General features: G+C 36.1%; 1 protein-coding gene across 4 annotated transcripts in view; it reads right to left on the minus strand.

Moving 5' to 3' along the window:
• Positions 1-18,892, minus strand: part of ctif (CBP80/20-dependent translation initiation factor) — an 84,838-nt gene that overhangs the window by 32,727 nt on the left and 33,219 nt on the right. For 2 of the 4 annotated variants that reach the window (XM_058758540.1, XM_058758538.1), the window contains 2 exons: positions 4,726-4,802; positions 1,035-1,103 (listed from right to left, as the gene is read on the minus strand). In XM_058758540.1, the coding sequence (XP_058614523.1) occupies positions 1,035-1,103; positions 4,726-4,802 (146 nt within the window). The remainder of the gene's footprint in view (positions 1-1,034; positions 1,104-4,725; positions 4,803-18,892) is intronic. The other 2 variants (XM_058758541.1, XM_058758539.1) reach the window with 1 other exon arrangement.

The following is an 18,892-nucleotide window of genomic DNA, read 5'->3' on the forward strand; positions in this document are numbered from 1 at the left end:
AGACTGTTTTTCTGAGTTGTCAAATTAAATAAGGCATTTACTCTGATTAAAGTCTATAGTACCTCAAATTCTTCATCACACAACACACTAGTTCTCCAGCATGTAAAACAGATCATCTATAGAATATTTTAGAAGCATCAACCTGTATTGTTAATGTCCAGTAGTGGTCGACATATATCATCAAGACCGATATTTGGCATTTTTAAAATATCGGCATTGAACAATATGTTCCATTTCCCCAATAAGTGTCTAACTTTTAAGATAACTTTTAAGCCAAAACCTTATTAATCGGCAGATATTTGCCATTTTTAAAAATCAGCAATGGACGATATGTTTTTCTTTAAAATTAAGTGTGAGATTTTTTATATATATTTATATATATATATATATATATATATATATATATATATATATATATATATATATATGTGTGTGTGTGTGTGTCTAGTAGTGGTCTACCGATATATCGGACGATATTTATTAAATTGTACCGATAAATCGGACGATATACTGCATATATCTATTAAAAATTCTTTTTTTAATATCTATCTATCTATCTATCTATCTATCTATATGTATATATCAATCAGCTTGGCCATCAAAAAACCCATAATTGTTTGATACCAAATGTTTAGCACACCTTTCACTCCACCAGATCTTCTCCAACCATTGCAGCTGAACACCTTCATTAATATCCCTCATACCCGCCACCTTAGTGCCTGTGGATTAAGATTTCCGTTCCGTACTGGACTTACTGTACGGAGATAGTTTGCAGATTAATGATGACTCAACTGAAGAGAGGCAGAAGAGGATGAGAACATGCTGTACAGAGGATTTATGTTGTGCAAGCAGAATAAAGCAAACAGGACCTCAGGGTCACAGATCCAGTCAGAAGATGGTTAGTTTGAATCCCAAGAGTGGGTCGGATCCCATAAGCAGTTCAGGAGTCTGGTTTTCGTGAGCCAAGCTTGTAAGTGGAAGAACAAGTGTAAGCGGACAGAATTCAGGAGCTGGACCCGTTTTGAGACACTGACCTGGACACTTGCCGCTTCCCCTCGGCTGGCAGTAGCACCGTCAGCTGGTCCTGGGGCGGATCTGATCGGCTACGGGTACCACAGGGAGACGACACGTGAACAATGTGGATGGGAGGGTGGAAACAAGCAGGGATGGAAAACAAGAAGATACGAGAAAACTAAAAGTAAGAAGAACAAAAGGAAAAGAGGAGACGGAACAGTAACAACTAACACAAAAACGCAGGAGTAAATGATTGGGACAATCTACTGAGAGCTAATCTATTGAAAGATCTACTGAAATCTATTGGAGCTAAAAAATTAAAAAATAAAATAAAATAACTAAAATGTTACAGTAGCTACAGAGTTAAGGTATCTACATAATGCTACGAGAACAAAAGAAATACTGCAAAATAAATACTAAACAAAACTGCAGAAGTAAATCAAATAAAATAAAACAAAAAATGTAATATAAAATAAAATAAAACAAAAAATAAAAAATAAAAAAATTTTTTTACAAGAGCTACAGGATTTAATGGTGACTACAAAATGACATGGCATCTACATTATGCTACAAATACCAATGAAACAGGATGGTTTTGGACATGAAAGGAGGGAAAACGCAGGAGTGAATGATTGGGACAATTATGAAACCTACTAGGGACAAAATAAGAGAACAAAATAAAATCAGTAAAAAAAATAAAAAATAAAATATGAAAATAAAAATAAATAAATAAAAACAATAAAAACAATTAAAAAATAAAATAATAAATGAAATAAAATGTTAAAGGAGCTACAGGGTTTAAGGGAAACAATAGGCATCTGCATCTACATAAAGCTACATAAACCAAAGATATGTTGCAGTACGAAAAGACAGGATGTTTCGGTGATGAAAGTTTCTTCAAAATATGAAACACTGATGAAACACTTTCTGTGAGCAGTATGTGCATTTTCTATGCCAAGGATCCTCAAAGAAAAACTCTTGATGCTATTGGTGTCCATATCATCCCTTTCTCTTCAAAACTGTGAAGGTACTCATCACTCTGCAACCAGCGGATGAACAGGGTCTGGGTTTATTTCAGTCCATCAGAATGTAGATTTGAGTCATCAGCTGCAAATTCACCTGATATTGAGCTTCTTTAAAGGCTCTGAACTACTAAAGCATGCCAAAAAAGCCTACACAGATATGAGAAGCATAATCCTCTGCCTCAAACAATATAAATGAAACCAGGTCTGTGTTATGAAATAAAATAAAAATTAAAAAACACGATTCAAAAGTTTGGGATCGTATGATTTATAAGTCTTCTGCTCACAAAGGCCACATTTATTTAATCAAAATTACAATGAAAACGGTAAAAATGTGAAATATTATTACAATATAAAATAACTGTTTCCCATGTAAATATATTTAAAAATGTAATTTATTCCTGTGATCAAAGCTGAATTTTCAGCATCATTACTCCAGTCTTCAGTGTCACATGATCCTTTCTGATGTTCATCTGATCAGTAACCTCTCTTAAGTCGTTGGCTCTTAATGAAACTGCAAACTGCTGCTGTTTTCCTGTCAGATTTTTTGCTTTCCTGTCAGCGAAATGCTGTAGTTCATAAGTGTGACTCCGAAGATGTTTCGATTCGGCAAACTAATCTAAAAAGAGAGAGAGCGCGAGTGAGAAAGAAAAGGCAAGAAGCGATGCCAACAAACAACACGACCGCAGAGTCCTCTCTGGCAGGAGCAAAGCATTGTGGGTGGCCAACAGCAGCAATAACAGGCTGAAAAGCCTTCTGTTAGAGGAGTGGGAGAGAGAGAGAGATGTGGGAAGAGAATCATCTTGTGTAGTGATGCACACGCACACACAGAGAGAGAGAGATAAATAGATTCCTAGATAGTTTTTTCTCTTACATCTAACTTGTGTAATCAAAGCGGACATATTCTCATATTCTGTGGTCTGAACGCCAAGAAACATTGTACGGTATTTGTGTTGTTTACCAGTGCAAAACTCGCAAACACAATGCTAGGATGCTGTGGGAGGTTACCAGGGTGTTGCTATGCAATTGCTAAGGCATTCTGAGAGGTTTTACTGCATTGCTATAAGGTTGCTAGGGTGTTTGGGGTTGGTGCTAAGCTACTTATCGTTGTGGTACGACACATATACTCAAAATTAAGACCACTAATTATCATGAAATTGACTCTTTAACTTAATCTTACAGTAAATAACTGGATTTTTTTTTTGAAAAACCAAAAATAAAATAGTTTTATTGAGATGCTATTGTATTTATATTATTTTTAAAGTTATATTTGTTATATTTGTTTATTAATATTTATTCATTTTAATATATATATATATATATATATATATATATATATATATATATATATATATATATATATATATATATATTAGATGTTTTCAAGAAACAATAATGTTTATTTATATTTGTTTGTTTATATATTAATATTTATTTCATTTTATTTTTGTAATTATTTATTTTATTTTTAGATAAAGATTTAGTAATTTTATTGTTTGTCATTTTTTTTTTTTTTTTACTTTTCAATATGCCTATACAGTTTTTAATTTTTACTTTTTGTTATTTTAGTACATCAACTAAATGAAAATGAGAAATGTTGAATTGGCAACTAGCATATTTTTTATATATTTTTTCATTTCAGTTTATTCTATTTCAAGAAACAAAAATGTTTGTTTATACATTTAAATGTTGGTTTAGATATTAATATTTATTCATTTTAATTGTATTTTTAATAATATTTCTGTCACTTTTCATTTCAGTTTTAGTAATTTTGAAACGAAAAAAAGTTTCTGTAATAAGTTTTTTATATTTTATTTTATTTCAGTTTACTATATTTTAAGAAACAAAAATGTTTGGTTATATATTTACATATTAATATTTATTCACTTTAATTTTATTTTTAATATTTATTTGAATTTTCATTACAGTTTTAGTAATTATGAAAATAAACAAATTACATTCTTTTTATACATTTTATTTTAGTTTTCAAGTATCAAAATCTTTTCATGATTTTAGTTAACCATACAAACCCTGACACGCAGGCATCAAAAGCAGTAGTAAAGGCCACTAAAGGACAGCCAGTAGCGCATTTTGGGAATCTAAAAGAGCCTTTATTCACATATAAACCATCTGTTCTGTTCCACGCGTTCTGTCAAAGAAAGCCAAAACCTCAGCGTAAACGTCCTCAAATCCAGCGGCATTCACAAAGCACACATGAGAAGCGTCCAGCGAAGACATGCAGTCAGACTGGCTTTCACTCACAAGGACATCAGAGCCTTTCTTTACATCAACAAAGCCCTGAATAACACAAAGCTTTTGCTTGCTTTCTCCCTCCTTTTCTTTCGTACAAGTTTAGACCAAAATATTTTCTTTTTTTGCTGTTTCTTAGCAACTGCAAATTACAACAGAGAACTTTTCCGATGAGGTCAAATCAAAACATGCAAGAAAAAAAGTGGAAGTGCTTTAATGGATTAAAAGAGAAGATTCTGAGTAAAGAACATGCAGATACAGAGCGTTACATTTTACACACCAGCTGACGCTTTCACCGCATTAACAGTCTGACTCGTGTGGAAAGTGTGAGCTGCTGTTTTCTCTGCTTTACGAGTCTAACGTCAGCGTTCTGTGCGTAACGTTCGCGCTAAACAAGTGCAAGAGAGCCGGACAGTAACACTGAGACAGAGTGACTCACCGGCGGTCATTTCTGCGGCGACGAAACAGTTTTTTCGTGTGTGCGATCTCAGCTTCATTAGGCAGAGGAGGAAAAACCTGCAGAAAGAAAGAGAAAATAACATGAGAAACACCAAACCAAAAAGTCTGTACAGTTTGTATACAAGCGTGAACCTCACAAATAAAAGTACAAAAAAACAATTACATTTTGCAGAAATTATGCAATTTTAAAACATTTGTTAGTTTATTTCAAGATTTTTATTATTTTCTTTTCATGATAATTATGCACATGCACAAACTCTCATTATTGTAATGTTTTTTAATTCTCATTATTTTCAATGGTGATTTCCATAATTTTTTTATATAATTAAATAAAAATAAATGTAATTACAAATTTTGTACAACAACAACAACAAAAAAAAAAAAGTATTTTATACAACAAATACAACCGGGATATAATATTATATATATATATATATATATATATATATATTTATTTTTACATATTTTCTGAAAATATACAGTATACACCCAGGGCGGATTATCCATAGACGGATTGGGCGAGTGCCCTGGGGCACCAGCCAATAGGGGGCACCAAGTGATTACGATAATGACAAGACCTTTAAAATATTTTTCATGTTTTGTATATATTATTTTGCTGGAAGAGATACAGATGCATAGAAAATGAACAGTTAATGATACAATATACAGAGAGAATATCAAATATATGCACGCATATAAAGAATTGCGATTGGGTCAGGTCCCAGTGTATTTGCCCCTCCCCAGTCAGAGTCGAGCATATTTATTCACAAATGGATAGGCAGCATCGACTTGGCGGTTGTGCGAAACGTAAATTTTAAAAAAAAGAAGAGAAAATATCATGACACATTGCCAGGGCTATACAGGGCGACTGAAAAGTAGCTACTGTGCGACTATCAAAACATATTTAGGAGCACCTGTGCGACTAACCCGATCAGCCAACCCATTCTCACTCCCAAGGCGTCAAAAACTGAAGCATGGTCAAACGCCTTCGCGTCACTATGAAGACGCCAAAGTGCCCTAGGCGTCATTATATGACAAAATAGGAACTCCATTGCTTTCAATTGCTTGCTTTATGCGTCAGGTCAAGACGCTTATGGAAAATGACAATCGTTCTCCGCCGTTGTTTTCAGTTGTTTGTCTTAGTTTAATGGTTTGCATGCATTTGTAAAAATATAAATAATTTTATATACATTTATACTTTTATTGGAGCACCTTACCCACCCCTACCCTAAACCTACCCACTTCTGAACAACATAAAACACGTAACAGTTAACAGGCAAATGTAAGTTAAGTCACCGGTGTTTATTGCAAAACTGCCCATAAACAAGCAGTATAAAAGCATTACAAACAAGTCGTGCTGCATTCCAGGTCTTCTGAAGCCATACGAAGTCTTTATGAGAAGAAGAGAGCAAAACATAAGGTTTTAATCGCTGAAAATGATCCCGCTCCGTTAACGCTCACATCTCATTCAAAAGATACTCAAGTCGCAATTGGTCACGAGACACAGAAGAGCCAATAGCCTGTCAGAACAGCAAAACGCAATCGGTCACGAGACACACAAGAGCCAATAGCATTTCACAACCAAGGCTTCTTCTGGCGGCATTTTTGAATTCGCGCACAGACTGCATACGGATGAGCTTAACGTCTACTCCTCTCACAAATCAAATGTTTTGCCTCGGAAGACTTGGAATATTAATATTTTTGAATAAATTATGACAGTAGTTGTATCTGCCTGTTATATCTTGTGTTTTATTGACAAATTTAGGGGCAGGGGTTGGGTTATGTGCTCATAATGTGTAAATAATGTAATATAAATAAAACTGTTGTGGCTGTTTACATTGAAAAATCACACCCCAACATATATGCAATAATGGCAATGTTATTACACAATATATAATTTAATTATGACGATAAAATTCCCAGTATGGCGTCGGCATATTGACGCTAAGGGTTTCCTATTTAAAGCAACGGAGGACCCTGCAAGTCGAAAAATGACGCTAAGTACCTTGAGCGTCAAAAGCGACGCCAAGTGGTCCTGACCAAGCTTCAATATGTGACGAGTTGGGTGTGAGAATGGGTTGGATCAGCATAGGCTATTTGTGTTTGCGCTGAGAGGAGCTTCAAAGATTTCTACTTGCGTGTTTGTGCAGCGTTGAGTAATGTATCGCAGACATATGTTGATTCCTTGAATGCAATGTTAATCAGAATCCACTCACTGCTCAAAATACTTTTGTTCATTGCTGAGTTATGCACGCTCACAAATGCTCTCGTTATAACAAACAAAGTGTAGATGGTGTAAATAAGAGATTCGTTGTGCAGTGTAGAGAGCTTCATTGATTATAATGGAGTTTTGTGAGATTGCTGAAGTGAGTAACAGCTTTTAAAGATTATTAAAGGTGTTTGTAAATGTGATATTAATTAATACAACAGCTCAATAAACAATAAGTTATATAAAGTGATGTACATTGTATGACTTTTAACAATATTGCCTGATTTTGCTCTATTTAGTCAAGGAACATAGTTTCAAACAGTCACAGCCGAGCCGCTGCGTCTCCATTCAAACATAGCGGTGTTTCATTTATGAATGAACCTGCTTTTAAATGAGTCTAGTGAGTCAGTGATTCAATTACCCACTCATAAAGTGAGTCACTTGCTTCGTTCCTGAATGAATCAGCTGTTCAAACGAATCAGTGATTTACCGCCACCTGTTGGCAGTTTTATTTTTATGTTTAAAGTGTCCTTTCAGTTATTTAAATAATTTCAATCAAACAATAGTTCTATATTCAAAATGTTATATTTAAAACATTAATCTCACAACATTGTTATGAATTTAAAACATCCATGCCACCTCTGAGCCTCTCTAAATGTCTGTAAATTTACCTACATGCCACTTTTGTGTTCTTCTGTGCCACCTTTGTAGTGGAAACTAATTTTGTTAAATGATTTCTTTTGATTAGTAACTTATTCTTCTTATTCTACCTGTTCTTATGGAATTTTTTTTTTATTAAAAAACGGGGGCACTTCAAATGTGGTCACCCTAGGGCACTACACTGTGTTAATCCGGGCCTGTATACACCCATGCATTAACAAATGTGTGTATGATTTTATATTAATTAATAATATATTCTTCATACATATTTTGTATATGTATTAATTATTAATGATTATTATATTAATGTAATTACATATTAATGTAATGTATTATACAAATAATATTAATATCATTCGTATATACAAATAATACAAAATTATTAAAAGACAAATAATTTAAAACAAAGACTTCATACATTTTTTTTAAATACTTAGCAAAATACTACACACACACACACACAGTTTCAGAAATTATGCATGCATCCTTGTATTTGTAAAAAAAACAAAAAAACTGAGCTTTGTATTAATATTTTGCATTACAGCAATTGTGTCAATTTGACATTTTTCATTATTTCAGGATCATTAAGATTTTTATCACTGTGATTTTTTTTTCATGATAATTATTGCACACTTCCTCAGAAACTCTCGTTACTGTAATGTTTCCATAACAGATTTACATAATTAAATAAAAAAAATAAATTTAATAAAACATCTTATACAACAACAAAATAATTTTGGAAAACAAATACCACCAGGATGTAATATTTTAAAATATTGTTTGAAGATGAACAGTATACGCACATGCATTAACATATGTGTGTGTATGATATGATTTTTCATAAATTATGCATGTATTTTTGTTGTATTTGTAAAAAATAACTGAGCTTTTTATCACTATTTTGCATTAGAGTAATTTTATCAGTTTGACATTTTTTATAATATTGTCATATATGACCCATTACTTAACAGTTTAGCAATGATTACAAATGCAATCAAATGCAGATGGCTAAAATTAAATCCCACCCTTCATCATTCATAATATTGTTTCACATGAAAGTATGTCATGAAGATGTGAATGCAGATCTGTGTATGTTTGTGCATGTGATTCAGAGCTCAGTCTGCATGAACATCATCTACAGACACAACACAAACTACAGATAAAGCTTTTCAGTCTCTCTTGGATACTACAGGAGATTAAAACGCCAAGGTTTATCGACAGGATCTGGGAAACAAGTACTGGTGCATGATGGGTAATAAAACCCTAAACTCTGACAACCTTCCATTTCACAGCATAATGGAACATTCTTGAGCTCTGAGCTGCGGTGGCAGCATCTACACACACACACACGGTCCTCAGGGTTTCTCTTTCGAACCCTTCAGAGGCTCTGAAGCCAAAACCACTGTATGCTGATTGGCTGTCTCTGATTGGACACAGATGTGGCGGGAGATTAGTGTAATTGGCTGCTTTTCCTCGTCGGCACGGTAATAAGGGCTTCTAACGCTTAACCCCGCCCCCACACAGAAAGCCTGCCAGAGCCGGACACAGAGAGTCGCCAGCCATCACATTTATTACAAGGAACGACAAAAACAACCGAAACTTAAGAAAACACAACCGCAGGATGTATTCATGATGATAAAACACCACGTCAAACATCTGGCAGGAATACACAGCTCAGACTGAAGTTAGAAATTGAAATTAAAAAACGAAAATTGTCATCATTTGAGTTGTTACAAAACTGTATGATTTACTTTCTTCTGCAGAAACACAAACAGTGAATGTCTGAAGAATGTTCTGGTCTCTCTTTTACATAGAATACATCATTATGAGGAAAGGATATTGTAACAGACATCCTGACATTACTAAATTCATTCGAAAAACGGTACAAAAGCCAAAAATGATGCATATTTTGTATATTAATATAAATAAATAAAAAAAAAAATATATATATATATATATATAAATAATTATTATTTTTTTTTTTGTGAAAAAATCCACAAAAAATGTATTTTTAAAAATAGACCGATCTTCATTCGGATTCAGATAACGAAGGGAGAGATTTGATTGGATTGTAATCATTGTTAAACTGTTAAGTAATGGGTCAGTTTTATTAGAAATGTCAAACTGACAAAATTACAGACTATAGACAGACAGATAGATAGATGTATATGGAAGCTTGAATAAAAAAATAAAGTTTTTATAAACTTTTTATCTCATAATTCAGACATTTTTCTTTTTTTTCTTGCAATTGCAAGTTATAAACTCGTAACTGAGTTTACATCTTGCAATTTGTTGTCGTTTCTCAGATTTCTCCATTTTCATCTCACAATTAAGTTTTTTTAATTCCTGCCTCAGAATAAAAAAAAACAAAAGCATTAACTGCAACTTTTTATTTCATAATTCTGACTTTTACCTTGCCTTTGCAAGTTTATATCTCACAATTCTGAGAACAAAATCTACTACAATTTTCACTACAAGTCAAAAGTTTGGAATAATTAAGAATATACAAATAATATTATTATTAATCATTAATATTAAGTATTTAAATAATTTACTAATTCAAATTTATTCATATATATTTGCAATACAGTATTGCGATGTAAAGTGACAGTCGAGCAATGATTCCAATCCAATCGAATACAGATGGCCAAAATCAAGTCCTTACATTATTCCTGCCATTGTTTCTCGTGCCAAAAATCCTGCGTTCAGAGGACAACTAGATCTGATGAGTGTTTAGACATGGGTCAGATGTCCATATGTAACAGCGGCCCACATCAGATACCAAAAAGTCTCATCTTATAAGCAATTTGCCGTTTACATGCAAGAAACAGGATCTGATGTGCGCCAGCTGTCTGTGGAAAACAAAAACACATCCATCTGACGGTGTGAAAGCAGCCATAAAGACAACGGAAAGACTTGTGAGGATACTACTGTAATTTTGGGTTTGGTCCCATCAGAATCCATCAAGTCTACGAGTTTCTAAACTTCATGAGGAACTTCCTTACGAGAGAGGTGGGTCCTCAAGTGTCCATTCATCTTCAGTGTGTGCGGAGCTACTGTTGCAGTCCTGCAGGATGTCACAAGTTGGACGTCTCGGCTCTAATGTTCTCCAGATGATAATCGCAACCACACCAAACACATTCAGACTTCAAAGCGCCTAAATATGTCAATATTTGCACAAGCGTGAAACCAAGGAAAGCGAGGCACGAGTTTTCGTTTGCCATGATTAAAGTCCTCAATTATGATTCCTGTGCAAAAAAGTAAACTATTACAAGGAAATCAGGTTTTCTTTGAGACGTAAGGAATGTGATGAATAATCTGCAGGGAGGAGACCCTCGGTTTATTTGAAATAAGGGCTGATTGTTTTTATTAAATGTGAAACAATGCGAATGAGCGTGTATGTCCTGTGAGCGACGGCAGACGGATCAAAGCCGGTGACACACAGATACGCACACCGCTTGGCTCGCCCCTGCTGAGCGTGACCTTTGACCCCGGGCTGTTGGATTGTTGGTCAGATGCATGCGTGACTGAGGAGGGCGGGAAGGCGGGGTAGTCGCCCGCGGCAGGAAACTTATGCATACCGCCACATTCCAGAGGTCAAAGGTCACAACGGAATCCATGTTCAGAGAGTGGGGAATGACGACTCCTCCCACTCGGACCTGATTGGTCTGCACAGAGATACAGGGGTGAGGTAATGATGATGTAACGGTGAGAAGTCGAGGTCTAGGTTACGGTGTCAAGCAAATGTCTGTCTCTCCACATATATAAAAACACACGTCCAGGATATAACCTTGACTATATAATAGCATCTTTCTTTTGTGTAAAATAAAATAAAATTACACAAAGATTTAGTACGATTACGTACAGCAAACAACAGACAAGCAGGCTACAATAATGTACCTCGTTAAGCATTTTAACTGTCCCCTTTGTAACTATACAATGTGTATAACGTATAATATTTATACTTACTAAAAATTACACACTTACTAAAAATATTATAAAAATATAAAAGACTTAGGGCGAAATTCCAAACGGCTTTTTTGTGCCCTTGAAGGGCACTTCGGGAAGGGGACGCCATTTGTAGGGACGTTCCAAACGAAAGTGAGCAACTGATTCCCTTCACGAAGGGCCCTTCCAGAAGTCCGTTAGTGAAGGGAACATGCGATGGTCACTTCACGGAAGTGATTTCCGTTTGTGATCATGTGATCTTCACTTAGGAGATCTTGCCGTGCATTTTAAAGCAAAGTTGGGGTTTATTTTGACTTTACATACAAACGTAAGTAGAATAAGATAATTCAATTTTTCTTTATTTTTATGTAATACAAAATATTTTCGTCAGTGATAAAAAATATGATTTAAGACTATATTGTTAGCAAGTTTAAGCAAGTTTAGTTTGAAAAGGTTTAATAGTAAATAAGACAGTTAGACAATATTTGAATAAAATAATAACAATAAGAAGAAATATTTATTTGCAACAATTGCTGGAGCGCTGAATGCTGCACGCACGCGCAGCGTTGTCAAGGTAACATTTTGTCCGTCATTCCCTTCACCAAGGGAGTTCCAAACGCTTATACGAGACAGTAATGCCCTACACCCTTAAAAGAACACACTCATAGGGGTGCTCACTTCTGTTTGGAATTCGCCCTTAATAAAGACTTTAATAAAGAAATAACATTAATAACAACATTAATAACATTTGAATATAAACAACACATTTGAAAGAAAATATTTTTGAAATATTGAAATCATTTAAATTAACATATTCATACACATTATATTTTATTTCATATTGATGAAAAAATATTGTGTGTGTGTGTGTGTGTGTGTATATATATATATATATATATATATATATATATATATATATATATATATATACATATATATATACATATATATATATACATATATATATATACACATACACAGTGGATACGGAAAGTATTCAGACCCCCTTAAATTTTTCACTCTTTGTTATATTGCAGCCATTTGCTAAAATCATTTAAGTTCTTTTTTTTTCCTCATTAATGTACACACAGCACCCCATATTGACAGAAAAACAGAATTGTTGACATTTTTGCAGATTTATTAAAAAAGAAAAACTGAAATATCACATGGTCCTAAGTATTCAGACCCTTTGCTCAGTATTTAGTAGAAGCACCCTTTTGATCTAATACAGCCATGAGTCTTTTGGGAAAGATGCAACAAGTTTTTCACACCTGGATCCTCTGCCATTCCTCCTTGCAGATCCTCTCCAGTTCTGTCAGGTTGGATGGTAAACGTTGGTGGACAGCCATTTTTAGGTCTCTCCAGAGATGCTCAATTGGGTTTAAGTCAGGGCTCTGGCTGGGCCATTCAAGAACAGTCACGGAGTTGTTGTGAAGCCACTCCTTCGTTATTTTAGCTGTGTGCTTAGGGTCATTGTCTTGTTGGAAGGTAAACCTTGGCCCAGTCTGAGGTCCTGAGCACTCTGGAGAAGGTTTTCGTCAGGATATCCCTGTACTTGGCCGCATTCATCTTTCCCTCGATTGCAACCAGTCGTCCTGTCCCTGCAGCTGAAAAACACCCCACAGCATGATGCTGCCACCACCATGCTTCACTGTTGGGACTGTATTGGACAGGTGATGAGCAGTGCCTGGTTTTCTCCACACATACCGCTTAGAATTAAGGCCAAAAAGTTCTATCTTGGTCTCATCAGACCAGAGAATCTTATTCAGGTGTTTTTTAGCAAACTCCATGCGGGCTTTCATGTGTCTTGCACTGAGGAGAGGCTTCCGTCGGGCCACTCTGCCATAAAGCCCCGACTGGTGGAGGGCTGCAGTGATGGTTGACTTTCTACAACTTTCTCCCATCTCCCGACTGCATCTCTGGAGCTCAGCCACAGTGATCTTTGGGTTCTTCTTTACCTCTCTCACCAAGGCTCTTCTCCCCCGATAGCTCAGCTCTAGGAAGGGTTCTGGTCGTCCCAAACGTCTTCCATTTAAGGATTATGGAGGCCACTGTGCTCTTAGGAACCTTAAGTGCAGCAGAAATGTTTTTGTAACCTTGGCCAGATCTGTGCCTTGCCACAATTCTGTCTCTGAGCTCTTCAGGCAGTTCCTTTGACCTCATGATTCTCATTTGCTCTGACATGCACTGTGAGCTGTAAGGTCTTATATAGACAGGTGTGTGGCTTTCCTAATCAAGTCCAATCAGTATAATCAAACACAGCTGGACTCAAATGAAGGTGTAGAACCATCTCAAGGATGATCAGAAGAAATGGACAGCACCTGAGTTAAATATATGAGTGTCACTGCAAAGGGTCTGAATACTTAGGACCATGTGATATTTCAGTTTTTCTTTTTTAATAAATCAACAATTCTGTGTTTTTCTGTCAATATGGGGTGCTGTGTGTACATTAATGAGGAAAAAAAATGAACTTAAATGATTTTAGCAAATGGCTGCAATATAACAAAGAGAGAAAAATTTAAGGGGGTCTGAATAGTTTCCGTACCCACTGTATACACACACAAACACATATATAAATTATACAAAGTAATTATATTTATAATTGGTTAGCTTGCTGAAAGAAAGCACAAAAGACAAAAAAGATGTTTATTTTGCCCAGTGGGACTTTCAGTTTTAAAATGTGATGTGAGAAAAAGACATAAAATGATGCGTTTTCCTTGACTTTTTGACAAAGCAATATTTATTATTTCTAATTAGCCACCAAATATGATACACAGAAAGACTCTCTCTTCTATCCAGGGGAAGTCGTTTAAGGGTCCAAGAAAGTTTGGATTTGTCAAGGAGGGTAGGATTACGCTTGACATCGGTCCTAAACTCTTCACGACCATCACCGCTAACAAGATCTACCCACAGAACCTGAGCTCAACATTCACTCGTGCCAATAAAACGACACGATACCTTCCCTCACAGAAACAACATCAACTTTCCCTGCACAAGATGATATTAGAGGGTTATGGGATTTCAAACGCCGTGGATTATGAAAGCGGGCATTAACCTGAAGTGAGTGAGGACGTTGCCCGTCACAGGACACTGACGAACCGTGACAGAGAGAATATTACATCTTCTGATTTAAACAGTCCGAGCAGAACTAATTTCAGAAAGATTAGCCAGAGAGACTCTACAGGTCTTCAGTAAGACACTCCATCAGCTTTAAAACCCAGACATCTGGAAAGAATTCAAACTGCTGATTTCAAATCATTCCTAGGAAAGTGGTTTTCTTAAACACACTTAGTATTTCAATATATTATATAATTATTATATCATCAAGAATTAATATTTACATATAGTACATATACACACACACACACAATATGTATATATAGAGAAAGAGCGAGAGAGAGATGAATTTAAATTAAGAAAAAAGTAAAATTATATATATATATATATATATATATATATATATATATATATATATATATATATATATATATATATATATATTTTTTTTTTTTTTTTTTTCTTTTTTTTTTTTTCAATTCACAAACATAATGTTACATGCATACAAAGCGGGGGAACTAGAGGCTTCCCCGGTAACGGCTGTAGACAAAGCAGCACTGAGCTTACAAACGCTGCTTTATCAGGCATAACATGCAAGATTAAATGAAAATGGCATCGAACATTTTCTTAAAGACAGTCTTCCTTCAGAAATAAAGTGATATAAAAACACCTGCGCCTCGTTTTGATTTTTTTAAACGTGCATTACGTGCTCATGCTTATTCAACGAAGCCTTTTGGAAAATCGGTCAGTTTTGATATCATGGCGGGTCGCCACAAATAAACAAATGTATAAGAAACACATCCCACAGCACAACAACCTGAGCCCAACTTCATTACTCATCACTTTAACTTTAAGTAGCTGGCGCCACTAACCAGACCGATGAACAAACACAGACCGGAAGTTAACTTCGGTCCAGGCACGTGCGCCTGATGAAACCGTCTATAAATATATATTTATTATGGAAATAAGCTGGAAACATCTATAAATAATTCAAAAGGCTGATTTCCAATAATTCCTTGAAAAGTGTTTTACATATTTAATGTAGTCCATAACTTCTGTATCTAGCTAAAGTATCTAGGTAAAAAGGTATCTTGGCAAAACAGAAACTTCAAATTTCATGCTTTTATTTTGCTGTTCAGACAACAAACATGTCAAAGGATTAGATGTGGATACACCAAAAAAAAAAAAAGTCAGATATTTGCAGGCTGTTTGAACAAAGCCAGAGCGTCCCGTGTGAGATCTGTGATTCTAAACTTAGCGTCCACCGGACAGAGAAAGCTCTTTGTTAGCCTGACTATTGCAGGATGACTGAAGCCGTCACCTCTGGTATTAACGTGACCCTTTTCCTGTTCATGAGTCTGTGTCACGACATTCCGGATGATGAGGCGGAATTCCAAGAGGGAAAGTGACACAGGAATTCCTGCACTGCTAGCGGGTGGAATGAGGAAGACAATGAAGCATCAGTCAAAGAGTCCAACACTTGGCATGCGACCGTGAGCCGAGAGAGAGAGACTGGACGCCTTCCAATCGAAGCAACTGTACACACACACACACACACACACACAGAAAAGATTTCCAAAGAGGAACTGAGAATCAGGGTTCCCACACCTTTAGACCAATGAATTTCCATGACTTTTTTTCAGCCGTTCATGATCACTGGTTAACTACAACTATAAGATATCATTTTCGTTAATTGAAATATAGCTGAATTCACATAAAATATAAGTATTAGATAAAAAAACTTAAACTTAGTATATTTCAGTTGGTTGCAAAGAAACCATTTCAAATGTAAAATTAATAATAAATACTATAATAGTACAGGTATATAAATACTAAAATAACACCGTTGCTGGATAAGCATTTGTAAGAATCATTTTATAGTTGTTACACTCACAAACTGCAATTTCTAGTCGTTGCAATAGTTTTGCAATGAGCATGACTAGGAAAAATCGATATTTATTATGGAAATGTTTAAAGGGGTCATATGACAATGCTAAAAATAACATTATTTTGTGTATTTGGTGTAATGCAATGCGTTTACTTGGTTTAAGGTTCAAAAGCTTATTTTATACATTATTTCCACATACCGTACATTATTGTTGCTCCTCCCTGCCCCACCTTTCTGAAACACGTCAATGTTTACAAAGCTCATCGTTCTGAAAAGCAAGGTGTGCTCTGATTGGCCAGCTATCCAGTGCGTTGTGATTGGCCGAATACATCAAGCGTGTGACGGAATTGTTACGCCCCGTACCATATTTGGAAACAAACAGCATCTCCACAACATTGCGGCGGCGGCAACAATACTACAGCGAGAATAAAAGTTACGCCGTCTTTCTCTGCGTAAACATTTGGGCGGTGTTATGCAAATCTTCCCACACCGTGACTTAGATATGTGGGGGCATGCTTAAATGAGGCGTGGATGAGTCTTAACTTTTCTAAAGAATATCTCTTTGGGTTTGAGACTTTAGTCTTTGCAACTTTACGGATCTTATAAACGCACAAGCAGCTTGTAACACTCCGAAGACAAAGGAATCGCATTATACGGCCCCTTTAATTTCCATGACTTTCACAGGCCTGGGAATCAGAGTTTTAACATTCCCTGATATTTCCAGATTCTGGACACCTGGAGAAAAATTATTGACCACTAAACAAAGGCTAAAAAATACTCATAAAAAACTGATTCTGGCTGCTGCAGAATCCAAGTCAATTCTTGTTTAATGTCAGTGTGGATTCTTTAGCTCCCCAGACGAAGAGTGTAGCACACAATCTCTCGGAGTGTGTATGAAGTGAGTTCAGCAGTGACCTGTGTGTTGTTTACAGCAGCCTGAGCTTTACGTTCCTTTGGACCCGTCTGCAGCGAGTGTGTTGGTCTGGTTGCCAGGTGACGTGGGTTCAAGTCTCTGAGCGTTTATGATGGGATGGACATCATGGCTCTCTCAGGCCCAATTAGGTAAAGAGTCGGTGCATGATCTCACACTCAAACACACTCCTCAACTAGCACACAAATCTACATCACTGCCTTTTCAGATTCCGAATCATCAGAATTCTACACAGATTTCTAACACATTTCTATTCTTTTGCTACTGTGCTGAGAGTGTTCCCCAAGGCATTGCTATACAGTTGCTAGTCTGTTCTGGTGTGTCACTAGGGAGTTGCTAAGTGCTTCCTAGGCTGTTCCGGCTGGTCACCAGGGAGTTGCTATGCTGTTATTAAGCTGTTCTGGTTGGTCACCAAGGAGTTGCTATGTGCTTACTAGGCTGTTCCGGTTGGTCACCAGGCAGTTGCTATGAGGTCATCCGGTGGTTGCTATGCAGTTGCTAGGCTGTTCCGGTTGGTCACCAGGGAGTTGCTATGCAGTTGCTTAGTAAATAAATAAGACACATGATTGAAGCACAAACTCTGAACTCTCACTATGAGTAGCAGTACCAGTGATGCACTAATATGACACAGTATATCTCTCTCACATGCACTTTAAAATAGTTGTATTTTGTATCTCTAAAGCAGTGGGTTTTGTAACACGACACGTCATACAGTTGCTTGAATCGGCCAACAAGCATCCACCCACAAATTCCTCAACTCCCAACAGACGAATCCACATCCAAGATTCCCTCACTGACCTCCTCATTCCGGCGTTATGACAGAGAGAGCGAGCAGGTAGGAGCTGTGTGTGTATGTGTGTGTGTGTGTGTGTGTGTGACAATCACAGGAAAGGGAGGGGTGTCTGACCTCCTCATTGTTCTGTGTCAGATCTGCCGGGGTCTCTCTCGCTCGCTCTCTGCTCCTGTCGGGCCGCACGTAGCTCAGAGGAGCGAACGCTCAGTTGTCTGGCCCGCTGGAGGCCTTTTGTTCTGCAGGAACTAGACACGTCTACAATATCTGACCCGTCACAGACGGTCCACTGATCTCTCTCACACATACACACACACTATAGAGACGCATATGAGTCAAAACATATGATGCAAAAAACACGAAATCAGTGTTTTCACCCATAATACATACACACACACTTTTGATAGATTTAAATAAGGTCATGCTATTGATTTCTGTAAATTTTATATAAATTATAATGACTATTACACAAATTCAAAAAGAGAATAATCATTTTAGAATCATTTTTGTCTCAGTTATCAAAGCAACACTTTACTGAAAGCCTAAATGTATAATGCATTATAAAGTTATTCATAATGAAAGTTGTAAAGCATGATATCTTTTCATAAATAATTGTTAGTTAAAAGGCAAAGTTAAAATGCATTTCATATAAAGGTTTGTTTGT

This window comes from Onychostoma macrolepis, chromosome 21, assembly GCF_012432095.1.
Source record: "Onychostoma macrolepis isolate SWU-2019 chromosome 21, ASM1243209v1, whole genome shotgun sequence".
Classification (NCBI taxonomy): Eukaryota; Metazoa; Chordata; class Actinopteri; order Cypriniformes; family Cyprinidae; genus Onychostoma; species Onychostoma macrolepis.